The sequence below is a fragment of the Amphiura filiformis genome, chromosome 2, assembly GCF_039555335.1.
Source record: "Amphiura filiformis chromosome 2, Afil_fr2py, whole genome shotgun sequence".
In the NCBI taxonomy this organism is placed as follows: Eukaryota; Metazoa; Echinodermata; class Ophiuroidea; order Amphilepidida; family Amphiuridae; genus Amphiura; species Amphiura filiformis.
The window spans coordinates 40021792-40041417 of NC_092629.1; the positions used below are offsets into that span (position 1 = coordinate 40021792).

General features: G+C 37.0%; 1 protein-coding gene and 1 long non-coding RNA gene across 2 annotated transcripts in view; one reads left to right on the forward strand and one right to left on the reverse strand.

Moving 5' to 3' along the window:
* LOC140146211 (uncharacterized) overlaps window positions 1-16781 on the forward strand; it is a 107671-nt gene extending 90890 nt beyond the window's left edge. The window contains exons 5-8 of the mRNA XM_072167993.1: window positions 526-722; window positions 4143-4220; window positions 12304-12514; window positions 15140-16781. Coding sequence (XP_072024094.1) covers window positions 526-722; window positions 4143-4220; window positions 12304-12514; window positions 15140-15186 — 533 coding nt within the window. The 3' untranslated portion in view covers window positions 15187-16781. The remainder of the gene's footprint in view (window positions 1-525; window positions 723-4142; window positions 4221-12303; window positions 12515-15139) is intronic.
* Window positions 16782-17587: 806 nt separating this feature from the next.
* LOC140146212 (uncharacterized) overlaps window positions 17588-19626 on the reverse strand; it is a 2709-nt gene continuing 670 nt past the window's right edge. Inside the window, exon 2 of the long non-coding RNA XR_011858206.1 lies at window positions 17588-19623. This is a non-coding gene — a long non-coding RNA (uncharacterized lncRNA). The remainder of the gene's footprint in view (window positions 19624-19626) is intronic.

Genomic DNA, 19626 nt, shown 5'->3' on the forward strand with positions numbered 1-19626 from the left:
TTCTGATGCTGACTTTCTCTATACCTACCGTACTTTTTGCTGTTTTTGCCACCCATCAGTATACCAATTTTTCACAAAAAAGCACCCAAATTTGCCCTAATTGGGGCACTTTTGCCCAAATGTGCCCAATTGGGTGCATTGGTCTCCACTGAAACCCCCCCCCATCGATATACCAAAATTGCTGAAAAGGTGCCTCAAAACCATGGCACATTTCCGTATACCTTCAACCAGGAGAACCCCTCCGGGTGATAGACCCTGTTGTAGACGTGACCCTTTTTCGTTTGTCTAACTGTATATAGCCACAATTTTCGACATTTGCAATTTGCATTAAATTTGGCCGAAAATGTTGACTTTTGGTATAACGATCAATTTCTTACAAAATGGGTAAATGGAGATGGGTCCACTTTCAAATTCTCAGCAGTACATCCCTATTCAAACCAAACTTGAGTACATCCACTCCCGGATCCTTATCATCATCATCAATGATTACATTTATTAATATACTTCTTTATTATACTATTTTAGGATGGCGAGTTAAGCCTGATCGACAACGTACCTTCGCCTTTAGCGATCCATTCACCGAATCCCCGCATCAGGCATTTGCCACGCTACCAGGCAATCCCAGGAGCTTCGACTGGCAAGATATAACCGGGAAGACCATTGGTTTCATCGACGGAAGCTCCGGTGATGAATTTTGTCTTGCAAAGTCGGAAGAAATTGTTGTAAGTATAGCGGTAATAAAAAATCCCTTTAAAAGGGAAGCGTCTGGTCCAGAGAGGAGATTGGATGTGTTGTGGACATGAAAACAGACTTGAAGAATCAGGAATCAAATACTAGTAGGGCCTACATGTATTCTTATGGCATTTTATTAGTCCACATATAAAATTAAATGTAGTTGGTGGTGAGTGAGTTTACAATGTACACCGTTTGGGACAAACCTTTGCGGTTTCATACTTTAAATTTGTCCTGATCTTTGACCTCAGATGACTTTTGCGGTTTAATACTCCCCAAGTGCCAGGGATTGTTTTCCCCGAGTTGGAGCAACTTTGAATTTGACCTGATATTTGACCTCGGGGGTCATTTTCTGCAAGTTACAGCCCGATCGGAGCAGCTTAAAATTTGACCTGACCTGTGACATAAGCCAAATCGGCATTGAATGCAATGCATTGTGGGACAGTTTTTGCACCTTTTGGACACTTTGCCCTCTGATCTATCGGGAAAATTGTTTTTTTGTGCGTACAAAATATTGAAATGTTTTACTAGAATAAAAGCAAATAATAAAGGAATAATTGTTATTTCATGAATTAATTATTAAAAATATTTTTAATGATAACATTATTAGAACAATAAATGAATGAATAATAAACTAAAGCAATTTCCCCGATAGGTCAGAGTTCAGAGCATCCCAAAACTGCTCAGCGAAAACCGACGGGGCTTATTTGACATTTGATCTACTCCCGAACCTCTGCTCCCCAATTAAGGACCCTAGTAGGCCTACAATATGACAATTTGACTTCGAGGTATATTACAACATGTCACAACAATTTCTAATTTTCGGCCCCATTATGAGCTTTGACCCCTCGTGGGAAGCATAGAGAGCATATTACATGTATTAAAATGAAACCAATTCTATTTTTATAATTTGAGGTGTAAAGATGCCAAAAACATTGGTTCTGCTCCGCTAATGTATAGCAAGACAAAATGCTAATTGAAGTATTACTGCACAGCGCCATAATATCACTGCACTACCGGTGATGATACCACGGGAGCATTACACGAGACAAACTAACTTAAGCAACGAAAATTAAACTATTTGGGGCCAAAATTGCCCAATTGTAGGCAAACTTGCACACTTTTACCCGCCCTTTGTACACTGTTACCCAATTTTTTTGATCTTTTCCCCATTTCCCCCGCGTGCCACTAGCTGGTGCTATCTGGAAATAGCAAGGTAACAATAGAAAATGTTACATTGTTGTGAAACTTCAATCGTTGTTATACAGCGTGTCCCAAAAGTAACTTAACATTGTGAATTTGCCATATCTCATACCAAAATGGAGAACATGTTCGCATAGATTGATCTTTTAGAATTATTCTGATACCAAAAACAGCATTATTGATAACCCCTTGACCTTACTGTTCGACTGTACATCAAACCCACAAAAGCAAGCTCATAATTATGTTCCTTGTAAAAGCACATGAATGATGTGCTTCCATGAACAATAGAGTTGGTTCACTCACTGCACACGCTACATTTAGGTATGAACATTCATGGATTACATGGCCTAGCGTAAGCGTGACTGCTGTTTTAGATTATAATTAAGATACATTGACAATATTAAACTTTACTTTAAAACAGTTTAAGTGAAGATGGATTTCCTATAGATCAACGGATTCAGATCGTATGGTTCTTTGCCGAGACAAAGTTGGACAAACTCACTCAAGCAAAGTTTAAGGAACATTTTAATGTAAATTATGCACCCAGCCGAAATACAATCCAGCAACTAGTGCAGAAATTCCTATCAACTGGATCTGTTCATCAGTTTAAACAGAAAATTAAGATTACGCATTGAAAACAAACAAACAATCAAACAAACACAGCAAAATTAAACAAAACAGATTTTAAAACGATAACACGTTATATCGTGTTATCACGTCTCAAATGACGAGACTTATTTTGTGTTTATAAAAGTGGGTTTTACGGTACGGTAGATATACTTTAATTTCATATGCCAACGGGTCATGACCACATAGGCATGATTGGTATCATAACATTTCTAAAAGAATTATCTACATACTGTGCAATTTTTGTAACAACACTATTAGCTACTATTAACCCAACGCAAGTTATGGCAAATTCACAATGTTAAGTTACTTTTGGGACACCCGGTACCTTATAGCCTTATTGTAACATTTCCATTAAAATAGATTTGTATTATTTATCCCCACAAATTGTTACACTCATAGAAATTGTTCGTTGGCATTACTAAGTAAGTTGATGTAAGTCGTTGCGTCAACTTTCCGAGTAATGCCAACGCGTACAATTTTGAGTAACGCTGACTCGATATCATTATGTTGGTCGCACTCATTTGCACTAATACTTTATTGAGTTGTTACAACTCAGAAAATGAAACTAGGTTAGCATAATTTTCTAGAGGTGTGCTATAGTATACAAAATTTTGCACTGATTACAAAAATAAATATTTGAATACTTGTATTTGTGCAGAAAATGATCAAATTACGTGAATTAAGTAACAAAGTACCAAATTGGTATAACTGAAAACAATAAGTACCAGTAACTTAATATGAACGAGTTACATCAACTTACATGTTGAGTTACAATAACTCGACTAATTGGTTCTTTGAACCTTGTTTATTTTCTAAGTTCCCTGAACTTGAATTCAGAAGTTGGCATTACTTAAAAAGTTGACGCAACGACTTACATCAACTTTTTAAGTAATACCAACAAAGTTGATTAGTTGACGGAACTTTTGAGCTTTTTCAGCATTTTTTAAGTTCGGATAACTAAAATGAATTTTGTTTTGGCAACTTTTACACTATTTTTGAGTTGTCCAAACTTACTCCTTTTGAATTGCGCCAAGAAGGCGAACAAGTCATTTCTATGAGTGTAGTTTTTACTGTAAGATATTTTAATTTGAGCCGAACAAGTGAGGTCAAAGCAAAGCAACCCGCAATTTCATTCCAGCGCAGATGTCGCCAATGCATGTCACTCTGTCGATCATTACTGAGGTCGATCCTGTAGATGTGTTATGACCATCCCGTGCGTCATGTACGTACAGTGTTATCAACATCGCGAATGCGTTCGACTAAATTTCGATCGTATGAATTAAATTACGGGCCACGTCGTAAATATAAATAACAAATACACCACCTAAAGTCATGATTTTTGCAGGGTGTGTTAGTTCATTAATACAATCATGTAAAAAAACGAATTGTGTCCAAACTTGAGGGCGTCCTCAAATGCTATAATATGGTGTATGTTAAATGGGATTGAAATGAAACTTCGCATGGTGCCGTTTTCTTTCTCAAAGCGTCAAACTTACTTGAAACTTGTCGATATTTTCAAGATTCTGATAAGCTCCGGGTTTGTGATAATTATTATCGTATTTCTTTTCTTACTTCAGGGCGCTGTACTTCCAACCGAAAACATACAACATTGTATAACCCTTGAAGAGTGTTACGACTTGCTGGTAGACGACACGGTGAGAAGAATAAAGTGTGGAATAATAAAGTTCTTAACGCGGCTGTGTACTCTAGACATGGTTTCTTTCGCAAAATTGAGTTTTTTGATAAGTTTGTACTTTGTTATGTTTTTATAAATACAAGGAATGAAAATCCAGATTTGTAAACTCCAACTGCAATATTTTAAGGATTTTATTTCACTATTCCACTCGTATTTGAAATTGAAAAGGAAAGAAAATCTTTGTTGTACCAGCAGGGTACACGCGCGCAACCGCGCATCGCGTTGCGTATCGCGCAATTTGTTAACGCACAAATACGCTACGCATACGCAACGCTTATCTACATGCGCGGCGCATCTTATGGAAGCACCACGGAAGCACTGATTTCACAAAAACCTAGCGGTCAAATGGCTCCGTTTTAGCTGATAAAATGTGTGTTTTTTCAAGTTCTTTCCCCGATTTAAATATCAAGTTATGAATGGATTTCGCTCAAACTTCTCAAGGGGCTGTGGATTTACCCGATGTTCACGTTATATAAGGTAGAAAAACGAAAACTGCCGCATTCTCCTGTAAGATTCGATGAAAGTGCATAATGTGACCACTTTAAACTTCAACGGCCATTATTTCAATGTTCATTTTCTAAGTAAAATGACGATTTAGGTACACGATAACTCAATAAATACAACATCTATAGGTAAGCAAATATGATCATCGTAAAAAGCATGATCGACTCAAGAAACGGTTTTCTCATTTTTTTATATTTTGGTCTATTTATGATTTTAGGCATCATTTTGTGCAAATAGGCGTTTGTGAATTTTAAAAGTTCAATTTGATGCCTTATATGGTCAATATCTCAAAAAATAAGGCCAATATCAAAAAAAAAAAAAAAAACATTTTTGGAATGGAGCCTCAAGATTGAGCTAAAAACAAAATAAAATATTTTGGAAAGAGTGTTTTTTTGTTATGATGTACCTAACAAATATTGCCAAAAACTCACTTTTTTGTGATTTTCTTCAAAATTGTTGTTTTTACCCCAAATCTGTATTTATATTAAGATTTATTGATGTCTTGCCTTCATAAAAATTTATACTTTTATATATCTTGCGCGAATAATTACAAAGTTATTGCACTTTTACTACATGCATATCTGAGAGTACACAGCCACCTTAATAATAAGTGTATAATGAAAGACAAAGATAAAGACAATTTATCGTGTCTGACGTCACCTGTCAATCAAACTCGAGCACGGTTTGTTTACAAGTGTCATGATGATGACTTGCTGAACGCGGATTTATAACCGGGCGCCTTATTGTTAATTTTGCACCTTTCGACATGCAAACCATCTCAAAAGTTAGGTATTTATAGTAGGAAACTTTCTTTGGTGAATGCACCATGTCCACAATGCCTAGAAAAGGTGCTTTTTTGCCTTGTAAAAGTACGTAATTTTTCGCCATTTGCTGCTATTCCTTTTGTCCGATCAGCACCAGATAGATCGGTCTTCCTTTTACGCGCTGATTAACCTGTGTAAACCAATCAAGGATCGTAATTGACAGTGACATCAGACGCGATAAATTGTTTTTATCCCTGTCTTTAATTATAGTAAAGACGACACGGTGAGAATAATAATGGAGTGGGTTCTCCAGCGGCGTAGCTGGGATTTTTTTCCAGGGGGAGGGGGGCAAGCCTGTATGGGGCGGGCCCAAATCCACCAAATTTCCCTGGGGGGGTCGGGGCCCAAATAGACAATTGCCAGGCTTAATCGTATGGTATTGCATACCGTATGGATTCCCCATCTCTCTGCCCCTCCTCTCCCTCTCTCTCCTCTTTTTTCCTCTTTCTCCCCTTTCCCTTGCACTAGTGGTTCGGGGCCCAAATAGGCAATTTTTGCCAGGGGGAAATTGTCTCTCTGCAGCTACGCCACTTGGGTTCTCCCGCAGTGGCGTGCCTGACAGGTTCCTCTAACAACTTAAAGAAAAAATATATAGTCCCTGTTCTTGGTACTGTTTACGCATTCGGTATAAAGATCTTTATTTGGGTATCAAATTGTGTAAAATTGCACATTTACGCGCAAAAGGAACTCAATGTGTAACAACTTTCACCGCTGAGACACAATGAGAGAGTTATCATGGGGACTTAAGTTGAGATTGCCCGAGTACCGACTGTGAACTCAGGTAGTACAGTGGTAAAGCTCTGGACCGGTAATCCAGCGACCGGGGTTCAATCCCCCCTGCGTCCTGATTTTTTCTCTCTCAATTTTTTCATATGCCAGTTTGCCCGAGCCCCAATCACGTCAACTTTCACTTCAAATAATATGAAACTGAAAATATTCGCGCGCGTATCCCAGTAAAATTGGGCTGAACTAATGCTCACTGACAAGGTCCAGGCACGCCGCTGTTTCATAATTACCTATATCTCAGTCCTTGAAGCTCCTACAAACATAATTTCGATGTCTATACCCATGTTTACAGGGTCAAGGACAAGGAGTCCAATAAAATCACTATGAACAGCCCTGGACACAAAAGTTCCAATATGACTGCCACTGAATTTCAAAATGGCTGCCATTTAAATCAATTTGGCCTATATCTCAGTCGTTGAAGCTCTAAGGAGCATGTCTCTGTTGTTCACTAAGCCAAAAAAGAAACTTAAAATTTTTCACAAGGTCATATCTTAAAATCCTCTCCATAAAAATGAACAAAAATTGCACACAGGATTACTTCAATACTCTACTCTAAACACTTGTCAGTAACCAAACAGTTATCCAACTGACACAACAGCAAAATGCACTGACATGCAACACCTTCCTGGACCACATTCACAGCGCAACAGATTTCTTTGGCTGGGTTCCAATTATTCGCCTGTACATGAAAAAAAATTACACACAGGATTACTTCAATACTCTACTCTAAACACATGTCAGTAACCAAGCAGTTGTCCAATTGACACAACAGTAAAATGCACTGACACGGAACAGCTTCCTGGATCACATTCACAGGCGAATAAATGGAACCCAGCCAAAGAAATATGTTGCGCTGTGAATGTGGTCCAAGAAGGTGTTGCATGTCAGTGCATTTTTGCTGTTGTGTCAGTTGGACAACTGCATAGTTACTGACACGTGTTTAGAGTAGAGTATTGAGGCAATTTTGTGTGTAATTTTGGTTAGATAGACAGGATTTTAAGTTATGACCTTGTGAAAAATTATAAGTTTCTTTTTTGGCTTAGTGTATATGCCGTGTTGTCGGGATCAATGATTCCAGCAAATACATTGAGGTTTTGAAATCTGTTTGCCTTCACATTGGCCAATGGTGGGTTAGGCGGTGAGGGCGCTTTTTCAAAATGGCATCAATAATGACCCCATAAATAATCAACGACATGTCCATTGCCTAAACACAAGAAGTATCAAAGCCTAAGTAGTACTACTACTCCTGATAAACATGTCGACTGCTAAGTGCAAGAAGTGGGCAAGTGTAAAAGCTGTCCTGTGAACATTTGGCAATATATTGTATATTGTACTCACATACGCATGGCAGCTTCACATGGCAGCTATTGCCCGTACCCACTTGGGCACTGAAGTCGATGTCCCAACTCCAAGATCAACAAGTAATCTAATCATATTCAGTAATTATATTTTTAAAAGGATTAATTCCAGGAGTTTCTTCAGACAAAAAAATGAAAACGCTAGCTAAGAGTAGCTTGATGACGTAGCTCCTAGTTGCTGATTGGTGCTGGGTTTACTGTACTGGTGATACTGGTGTTGATTGGGGTAGAGCTGCGTCTTCACGCCTAAACCCTCTCTTTAGACTTCAGAATATATCACCAATGCTGATTTTCGAGCACATACTGGGCCTTTGTTTGCCAATCTTAAAACTCTTCGTCTGGATGATATAAATGAACTTTATACAGCTATCTTTATGTTCAAAGCTCACAATAGCTTGCTTCCCGCACTTTTTGACAACTATTTTCAATATAGTGCTTCAATTCATAGTCATAATACAAGGCGTGTGAATAATTTCTATCCGCCCCGTGTTCGTTCTAATCTTGCTGCTAACTCGATTAAAGTGCATGGAGTTAACATTTTGAACTCCATTCCCATTTCCATCCAACATGCCACATCCACAAGCTCCTTCAAACATCATTTTAAGAGCAATTTGCTTTTTAAACCGGTTTACCAGTAATTATTCTTTGACTCCTGTTCACATCTTATTTCTTTTGTAGTGTCTTGTCTTGTCCTGTTTGTTTTTCGTTTGTACTGTTTGCCGGCAACCCGCACCCACGAGCTTGCTCCCCACGTGTTGCCCACAACTTTATTTTAGGTTTTTTATTGATCCCCCTCTTAATCTTGTCTCAGGCCCACTCTTGTCCTGTCTCTTGCCTTTTAATAGGTTGTTTGTTCTTACGTGATCGCATTTGACTGTCATCAGTGGGCTTGTGATCGGATTCACTACTTTGCTTTGTATGTAATTGGTTTGTAAATTATGGCATTTGTCATTTATACTATGTATTTTTGAAGTTGTGAAATAAATGTTTCTTGAATTGAATTGATAAAGTAGCTCCCAATTGCTGGTTGTTGTTAAGGTATTCAGATATTGGTGTTGATAAAATAGCTACCAACTGCTGATTGGTACTGGGGTATCGATCTACTGCTGGTATTGCTGATGATAAAGTAGCTACCAATTGCTGATTGTTGCTGGGTTTAGCTATCTACTGTTGATATTGGCGTTGATGAAGTAACTTCCAATTGCTGATTGGTGTTGATGAAGCAGCTTTCAATTGAAGTGTTCATTGGCGCCAAGGTAGCCATGCCATCTACTGTTAATATTAGTTTTGAAGAGGTAGCTACCAATTGCTACTTGTTGCTGTGTGATTGGTGTTGATGAAGTAGCTTCCTTTTGCTGATTGTGTTGATGAAGTAGCTTTCAATTGTTCATTGGCGCTAAGGTAGCTACCTACTGCTGATATTGGTGTTGATGAATAAGCTTTCAATTGTGCATTGGCTCTAATGTAGCCATCTACTGCTGATATTGGTCTTGAAGAAGTAGCTTCATACTGCTGATTGCTGCTGGGTTAGCTATCTACTGCTGATATTGGTATATGAAGTAGCTTCCAATTGCTGATTGTTGTTGATGAAGTAGCTTTCAATTGTTCATTGGCGCTAAGGTAGCTATCTACTGCTGATATTGGTGTTGATACAGTAGCTCCCAATTGTTGCTAATGTAGCGGTCAACTACTGATATTGGTGTTGATGAAGTAGCTTCCAATGGCTGATCGTTGCTAAGCTTGCTTTCAACTGCTGATATCCATGTTGGTGAAGCCCTATTGCTGATTGGTGCTGGGTTAGCCATCTATCATTGCCTGCTGTTCTCAATGGCGTTTATGAAGTAGCTCCCTATTGTTGACAGGTGGTGGGGTATCTACTGCTGATATTGTTGTTGATGAAGTAGCTTCCAATTGCTGATTGCTGGGTTAGCCATCTACTACTGATATTGGTGTTGAAGAAGTAAATACATATTGCTGATTGGTGTTGATGAAGAAGCTTTCATTGTTCATTGGTGCTAAGATTGGTGATAAATGGCTAACCCAGCACCAATCAGCAATAGGGATTCACCAAGACGGATATCAGCAGTTGAAAGCAAGCTTAGCAACAATCAGCCATTGGAAGCTACTTCATCAACACCAATATCAGTAGTTGACAGCTACATTAGCAACAATCGGCAATTGAAGCTACTATATCAACACCAATATCAGCAGTAGATAGATACCTTAGCGACAATGAACAATATTATTGAAAGCTACTTCATCAACAACAATCAGCAGTTGTAAGCTACTTCATATACCAATATGAGCAGTAGATAGCTAACCCAGCAGCAATCAGCAGTATGAAGCTACTTCTTCAAGACCAATATCAGCAGTAGATGGCTACATTAGAGCCAATGAACAATTGAAAACTTATTCATCAACACCAATATCAGCAGTAGGTAGCTACTCGAACCAAAGTCATAGGTCTAGGTTCTCGTTTGTCTGGGCTGCCGGCCAGCTGCAGTGACGCGTAGTCTGGCAACCGATTTTTATATCAAAACCCCGTTTTTACCCATATTTTCACTGTTTTTGCAGCCAATTCTTGACCGTTTCCAACCAAATTTTCGCATTACCGTCTCGGTATAGTCCTCGATCTCCCGTATGAATTTGGCGACATTTGGATCGAAACTGGCGGAGCCTTTATACACATACATGATACATAGATACAACATTCCCCTATTTATAGTAAGATGTGCAACCGATACCTTCTAACAAATTTTCTTTCTTTGATTCATACACCAAGAACATACATGAAAGCTACAAACTTTGTTCTCATAGTAAAACTGATTTTTATGACAGTGAACGGGTTTTTTGTTAATGTTCAATATGAGCACTGCCTTATTTGTATTCATGGACTATTGAAATTAAATGTTTTATTTATTTTCAGTATAGGGCCTTTACATTAAAAGCTTTACTGTCTGTTCAATTAGCTTAGATTCTTGAATTTTTAAGATATTTGAAAAATAAAAATTGTGGTCAAAGTCATCAAAGAAAAGTGTTAGCACAGCCTTAGACCTAACATGATTTATATTTTTCAAATTCCAAAGTTCAATTTAAAACCCCATTTCTTTTCAATTTTGCCTCATTTTAGGCAGTTACTTGGGTCCACCAAAAGGGTTTGTGACTTTTTTACAAATCGAGTGGGACGGTCCATTCTCAACTTAGGGCATAGACCCTATCCAATTTAGCAAAACAATCTGTCCACCAATCTGTCCTGCCATTTCAATTGTTATACCGTTCCGGTTATTGGATAGGTTCTATAGGTGATGATGGTCCACCGGTTTTGTTACACGAAATTATATGGCGCGATTACGTTTTATGCATTACATTATTCTGAGCATTATTTTTTTCCTAAACAATGACATTAAAATTATGGATTTTGTTCTTATTTTAACTGGTTTAAAATGTAAAATGTAAGTTTTGTTTAATACCATCATTCCTTCCCAAGAATATCAGCATTCGCTTGACATTTTCAGATACAATGACTTTACAAGGATTGTTTTCTGTAACCTGATTGTTTTAAATAATATTTTCTTGTTTAAAAGTTCTTTTGTTTCCAAATGTCCTTCTCATAGTTTGTATTCAACACACAAAACGAAATACCAAATTGAAAATAAATGTGTAGTTTTATAATAGGTCTATAGGCCTACACCTGCTCAGATCCATTCGCACAATAAATAAAAAAAAATAAATAAATAAATAAATAAATAAATAAATAAATAAATAAATAAATATAAATAAATAAATAAATATAAATAAATAAATAAATATAAATAAATAAATATAAATAAATAAATATAAATAAATAAATATAAATAAATAAATATAAATAAATAAATATAAATAAATAAATATAAATAAATAAATAAATATAAATAAATAAATATAAATAAATATAAATAAATAAATAAATATAAATAAATAAATATAAATAAATATAAATAAATAAAAATAAATATAAATAAATAAATAAATAAATAAAAAATAAATAAATACGCAAGGAATGTATTTATATAAGCTGGGCCTATTTTAGAAAACCTTGGTTCATAATAATAACGTAATGTTTCAACAGTAGGGTTTCAACACAAATTAGGCATACTGGCAAATATTTTGCTGGACGGATGGTCGAATAAATACTATCTCTGCGCATTGTGACATTCGTCCCCATTGCTCTAAATGGATTGATTCAAAAAAGTTTATGGTACCCGACGTTCTACGGCTTTTTATAAAAATATGGCGGGAAAAGAGCAAAATTGAAAAGAAACGGGGTTTTAAATTGAACTTTAGAATTTGACAAGTATAAATCACGTTAGGTCTAAGGCTGTGCTAACACTTTTCTTTGATGACTTTGACCACAATTTTTTATTTTTTCAAATATTTTAAAAATTCAAGAATCTAAGCTAATTGAACAGACAGTAGTAAAAAGCAAACACGATTCCGTCTGTGGGTCATTTTAATTTTCCAAAAACATTTTTTTCGAGAGTATTACAGTTCTTTCAGACTCACGAGGCTATTTTATTCCCCTGTATAGATAGCTGCCATTTTTGCGGACGCCACCTGGTTCAGAGGTAGGACAGATGTGGAAGAGATAACAGACAGACTTCAGGCTTGCCCAGTCGGCGGCTCCGCTATGATGGCTCGGTATGACTCGAAACTCATCGATTGGTGGAATCCAGCCCAAGCTAAACTACTCGCAAGCAAGGAATACCATGAGATATGTAATGACGTCAAAGTTACGCACGGTAAGCTTATAGGCGTCAAAGATCGTGTTACGCGCGGTAAGCTTATCACGGTAAGCTTATAGGGTTCAAAGCTCGTGTTAGGGTTATTAGGGAGATCGTTGGATAGATTCATTACAGGCCCAAATTGGAAAACCTCATTTCCCAGGAAAAGATCAGCCAGCAGACCAGACCATGGCCAGACGGAATAGGTTTATTTCATCTTTTAAGGTATGGATAGTCTTGCAAATATGGGCTAACCTTCCCCTGGGCCATCCAAAGTGCCATGAATGAGTAGGTACTACAACTGGTATACTGTAAATCCAAGTGTTTAGAGTTTCTGTAACACTTTTTAAACACTGCAAGGTGTTTAATTTTTCATTTACACAGTACAAGTATAGGACACCTAAACACCAAAGTAAACACCAAGTAAACACATGAACACAAAGAGTAAACACATGAGAGTATTTAGATTCTAAACATTCAACATGTTTACTTTTAAAATTGATTAGAAAGTAAACACATGAGCATTTGCTTTCCGAATATAGCGATATGCACACAGTTTATACGGCAAGACGTACTAAGAACAGCGATATGCATCCAGTATATATACCAGGTGTCCCCAAAAGAGGTTACATGTAGATTTTTGAAAATAATCTAAGTTAATGTTATTAATATAAATATCCTTTTCATAGCATAATCTATGTACCCTTTACTAGTACCCCTGTGAATGTCAAGTTCACAACCTACGTAGGCCTACATAGCCCGCATTCCAGACATTCCTGACCAAGCTCTTTACGTGACATAATACAACACGAGGTTCAGTAATCCACCGTCACAGCCACCGTGCATTTGGCGGGGCACTTGAGTAGGCCCAGCCATAGCATGGCAGATGCAGTATTTTATTCTGATAAACAATGAATAAAACTTGTTCGGTTTTATTTCAAGACTTCAGTCAGAATGTAAAAACGTTATTCATTTCACTATTTTGATGACAGGAGATACAGCGTGCAGAACTGCTTTCACCGAAAACGTGTTCTCCTCTAATGACCATATTCCTTTATTTGTTACCACCAAGAGTCAAGAAGCTCTAAAACTGATTTATTTTCAGTGTATAATATTTAATTTTTCAATATGTTTCTTTTGTGCAATAAGTTCAACAATGAAAAATAAGAGAAACATAAAAAGTAATAAAGCACAAAGGTGTGCTTGTGTTCGACTTTCGTTGTGCGATATTTTGTTGGTTAACCTATCTTGACACCCCTATCATCTTGCGCTCATAAGTTATGTTGCTTTTAACATGTTTAAGATATGGACTTGAAACTTAGCAGATAGTTAGAAGGATGAATAAGTAATATCTGAAAAAAGTACATTGTTTGTTGTACGATCACAAAATGCGGTTCATTTTCTTCATTATGGGATACCTTGTATTATACGTCACTGATTCAATGATACGTGTGTACACATGAGCTGACATTGGTCGGATGTGTTAACAAGCACTCGATCGGTGAACTCTTAAAAACCTGAGATCTTCAGTTTAAATATAAAAACTTAAATTGTACTGTAATTAGAGCACTTCAGGCTTTATCTTTATCAATCATGCAAAAAGTATACTGTATATAGAAATTGGAGATAAAATGAGGGCGTCGCTGTGGAGCAAATCACACATAATGGCTTTAAAGGCCTATTCAGTGATCCCAGCGCAAGTGTAAACAAATTAATATTGTTTATAAATTGCTTAAGGATAAGTCATTCAAATTGTCATTTAGTATTTTTGAAATCTAAACATCAGTATTGACGACGAAGTTGAAGCCCCATTGCAATACATGTAGCTAATCATGTAACTGCCTTTGAGTTAAATACACGGCTTTCGGCTGAACCACTAGCAGGCTGTGTTAGCACATCTATGACAATGACAAAGGTACCAAAATCAAAATTTTGATGGTTTTTACGTTCGTACGAATGAGCAAATCACTGAACCAGAATAGGCCTTTAAGGAAACTATTGAATAATGAAACAGCCCCCTTCTCCCAGATCAAAAACTAAACGGGAACCAATACCGTAAGTTTCATTAGCCTAATAAGTGGAAAAAGTTTGGATACCCGCAACATAATGGAGGGGTGTGTACAGTCAAGTCATGGTCATAATTTATCAATTATTAGTTTTAGGCTAATAAATATGAATAAAAAACCACGCTGGTGTAGTTATGCCAAGTATGTCACGGGCTTGGCCTATTTACATGAAACAAGTCATTTCCGATTCATCAAGTTGAAAATTTGTTTCAATTATCTTCATAATTACGATGTTCATTGTTTAACTTGCATATGCATTGTTTTCAAACACGGCTTTAATAATATTATGATAATTGATTTTGACATAATCAATTATCATAATAGTATAGTTTTCTTTTACTTTTACTATATTCACTTGAATCAAAGGCAGATGCTCTTTAGGATAATTATATGATAATTAAAAATTGTGTTCACCTTGATATGCCAACAGCTACACCCCCAACACATACACTCTCCACCCCCACCCCCACCCCAACACCAACCCCACACACATTTGTTGCATATCTATACAAATTTGGGACCATTTATGTATTTTGTAATAATATACAATTTCGTATTCATTGTTCTATTTTTACAGGTCACCAGTCCGGATATGACCCTGAAGACTTCTGCTTTGATTATTAAGATAATGAAAATATTCTAAGTTAGAATAATTTACTGGTGTGGGCAACTTTAATTTATAGTGTAGGCAATAACTCAAATAACGGTGCGCTTCTGAATAAAAGTACCGAACTCGGTATGGACTTAAGGTGTAAATAATCTTTAAAGGGATGCCCCAAAAATTCAACCACGTAAATTACGTCACAGGTCACGCCCTCCTTCTTCAAGGTAAAAAAAATCCTAGGGCGTATCAAAATAAAGGAAACAGATTAAAAATGCCACTAGATTAAAAAGTATAAGGTATTTGGTCAAAATGATCTGAGTTTATAGCTGATAACATATTGTTCTCCCAGAACTGTAAAACAACTGGCGTGTGACCATTGTCAAGGACCCAGCTGTTGGCTATTTTTGTGAACCGAGTAACAATGCAGTCATTTTTTTGTAGAAAGTCAATTAAAATCAAAACAACATGAAAATCACATGTTTCACTACTTTCTTTATAGTAATTGATAGTCTTAGGCTTTCACATGGCCACCATTCCTCTGTATACAGATTCAGCGCTCCTTATTTATGGCATTCACACTGTCCTGCGTGACTGAGGATGTCAAATTGTGCAATTATGTGTCTCTGGAGTTATCAAGGTCAAATAGTCCCACGAGAAGAAATCCAGAGGTGTTCCACTTGGTGATTCAAAGCAATCGCTGACGACTGCCAAACAATTTTCAAGGCGTTCGTTCTGTCAATTCCTGTAAAGAATGAGGTGAAACATGTAATTTTCGTGTTATATGAATTCGACTTTGCGCAACTGCATTTTTACTGGGCTCACAAAAATAGGCATTGAGTACTTATTAATGGTCACACGCCAGTGATTTTACAGTTGTGGGAGGACACGATGTTGATTCGGCTATCAACTAAAGCATTTTGACCAAATACATCGGTGGCATTTTTCCGACGTTTTACTTTATTTTGATTTGCTATGTATTTGAATTGTCATTACAAGACAAACAATTTGAGACCATTTTCATTATCACAATCGGATCATTGTTGTCTGTTTTGACGCCCCTCTGTAGAGCCCAAAACGTTTGACCTTTTTGTAACTCGAGAAGGCTAAGTTGCAGATAGGTCAAACTATGCATTTTCTGAATCTGTGACCAGCGAAATGTTTACTACTACATGTATGTCAATTTTGACCTTGGAATTCTTGAATTACCCAAGGGTGACAATTTCACACCCACCGAATCTTATTTTTTACCACCCATAGACCAATAATCATCAACAACAGTAAAGCTGAATTTATACTCCATCGGTGAGCGACGAGCGATTAGTATTTGACCAATGAGGTAGCACGCTCTTCCCAACACAACAAAAACGCTCTACCTCATTGGCTAAAAACCAATCGCTATCGCTCAGCGATGTAGTATAAATTGAGCTTAAGTCATGATTAGGGAATTATGTATTAACTTCCAAGAAAAATCATATACCAAATCACGATTATTAGGTACTAGAGGTAAGAAAACGAAACGGTGAACTATATATAAATATTTATGAATTTAACATCGTCATTATTGTACTCCTCCCAATGTTCCGAGATATTTTCATGATTAAAAGCTGTTGATATATTGGTTTTCAAGTTCTTTTAAATTAGTTAAACAAATAATTGACCTTTTCGGTAAATCCTACAATTCCTTGCAGTTAGACCGAGATGTCGTTATTTGACGTCACGCCGATGCGCACATCATTTGGCAAACATCGTTACTGCGCATTGCAGACGGCGCGACGTGGCGCGACATCTCGGGTCTAACCGCAAGGAATTATGGGATTTACCAAAAAAGGTCAATTATGTCAGAGTTGGCTGGTGAATACTGGTTTACTAATAAATACCACAGGAGTGAATCTTGACTGAAGTCGCAAATACCTGGTGGGAAATACTAATAAAAAAGTGTATTTCAAACGATTAATAATACACTCTAAAAAATAAAGGTTCTAAATAGAACCTTTTTTGTCCTCTTTGGAGAACCCTCCCTCTTGAACTTAAAAAAATCTTTAATTTTGGAGAACCTTAAAGGTTCTCTAAAGAACCGAAAAATAGTTCTGTATCACATTTTGGGGCCATTTTCGATGGTTTTGGAACCATTTTTAGTTCTTTAGAGAACCTCTAAAAATTCTCCTGAGAAGATTTAACTTTAGAACCTTTTTAGAATTTTTATTTCTTAGAGTGTATACTTATATAAATATAATCATATAGCATACAAACAAGGGAAGAGGCTTATGCATCGCACACGGGAACATAAAACATTCAAACATTACCAAGTCATGTTTCATAACCAAAGGACATTTTTTGTTTCAGCTACTAAAGTATAGCCCCTCTCGAGAAGTATTTACTTATGTTTGCACAGTTGCTCAAGTAGCATTCGATGCAAATTACACACAATTCGATGCGTTTTTATGAGCATTTAAGTGCCTAAAACGGCCTAAAATGTGACCTTTGCGCCCTTTCCAGCCTTCTCTAATATCAATCTCCATAGACTTTACGTGTAAAATGAAAAGGTCCATAAAAAAGAACGGCATCTAATTGTGTAATAAAATTTGCACAAAATGCTAATTGAGGAAGTATAGTATGCAATTCACTAGTTTTCGAGAGGGGGCTATACATAATATTTTTCATGTATTGTATGTATGGTCTTCAAAAAATTAAATGTAAAAATAAAAGTATACAGGGTTGTAGGAGTTGAAATGTTTTTAATATTTGGTAGTTAATAAATGTTTTTATGACAATTATATGGTGTCCAATAATTTACTAGGTGTGCTTTTTTGGGCATAGGTTGAATTTACTTAGTAAGTAAGCATTAATTTTGCTCACCAAGTTTTATTTACGTAAATATTAGTAAAGTATAAGGAAGCAAGCCAATTATTTGACTGCTTGCGTACGAATGTTAACCATGGTTTCCGAATTTGACAACCTTAAAAAATATGTAATTTTTCCCCATCTTCATTTTGAATACCAGATTTGTCTTTAATTGATTGTCTATTTAGATTTAATTTAAATCTGGTTAACCAGACCTTTTGGCGGAAGAGCCGACGCACACCGACATCGCCTGGCTAATAATTACTTGGTACAGCAGAGATACTAAAATAAATACCCGGAATAGATCCACGTGAATGTGCTATGCACGATTTGATATTCAGACGCTAAATCTTTGGATACCGGGGTAGAAAATGATGAATATCTCCCGTAATTGATTTAGTCTAAAGAACCCAGATTTGTTTCCTTGCACATTAATATATATGTTCAACGGATATGATCGTTAGCTAGCGTCTTGAGAAAGAAGCGTGCGTCTTGAACTCAAAACCTGACAAAAATATTTTATATGTGCCGTACTATATAGCGCAGTGCGTAGGCTAGCTGCACTCGGCTCATGCGTCTCAAAGGTCGGAACAAAATGGCCATGCGTGGCTGTGGATTCAACCTACCATGGCGATTTCTGCCATGAAGATATGGGGGCGATGACACTGTGCGACGTTGCGACTGAAACTTTCAGACTTCAGCTGAGTTGTGATGCAAATGACCTTGAATACCAGTAATTTCACGGATCGTGAGCATCGATGGTTTGAGCGAGGTGTGATAGAGGCCATTTGATTGAGGGCGGTGCAGCCGTCTCTGTCTCTCTCCCGCATTTGCATCAAAACCCAGCTGAAAGCGATAAATTTCAGTGTATTGTAGTTTTAGCAAGTCACTGTTAGTTAACCCCCTGGACACTTAAACACTACTTGTCATCTAAAAGCATTTCTGATTGGTTGATATTTTGAAATACTCATTTCAATTGCCAATTATGATTAGGCTTTAAACTATCTATGGTGAAACATGCATTTGCAGATGATCTTATCAATACCCTCCTTAATTGGTTCAAAATTGGGAAACAATATTCATTTTGGCCAATTGGCAGGTAGTTCTCATGGGGTTAACGAAGAAGGATACAAATTCCAGCATTATCATTAGACTTGTTTCTAATAATACGCTTTGATTAAAATAGCGAATAGGCCTATATCATACAAACCAAAATGCATCAGGCAGGGGCGTCAATCCGAGAGGGATAGGGCGGATGATCTCAATTTTTGACAAAATGAGCCACCTTTTGTTCTTTTCAACTACCTTTTGACAAATTAAAGTTAATTTTTTATTACTTCCGTGGTCCGGGTACGCGCTGGTGAATTGCGATCGCGTAGAAGTGAAAAGGTCGCCTACTACGCGCCGCGCCGATGACCAATGGATCAACCGGCTTGTTGTCAAGTGCGTTGATCAGCCAATTAGCGTGATTGTTTATTTCTTCTGTGTGTACGCTCCTCTACGCTTGGCGCATAGCTCGGACCACGGAAGTAATAAAAAATTAACTTTAAGCCACCCCACACCACAGAGGTCGGTATACACAAGAGCCGCATTAGTGTACATGTTCACGTAACCACCTT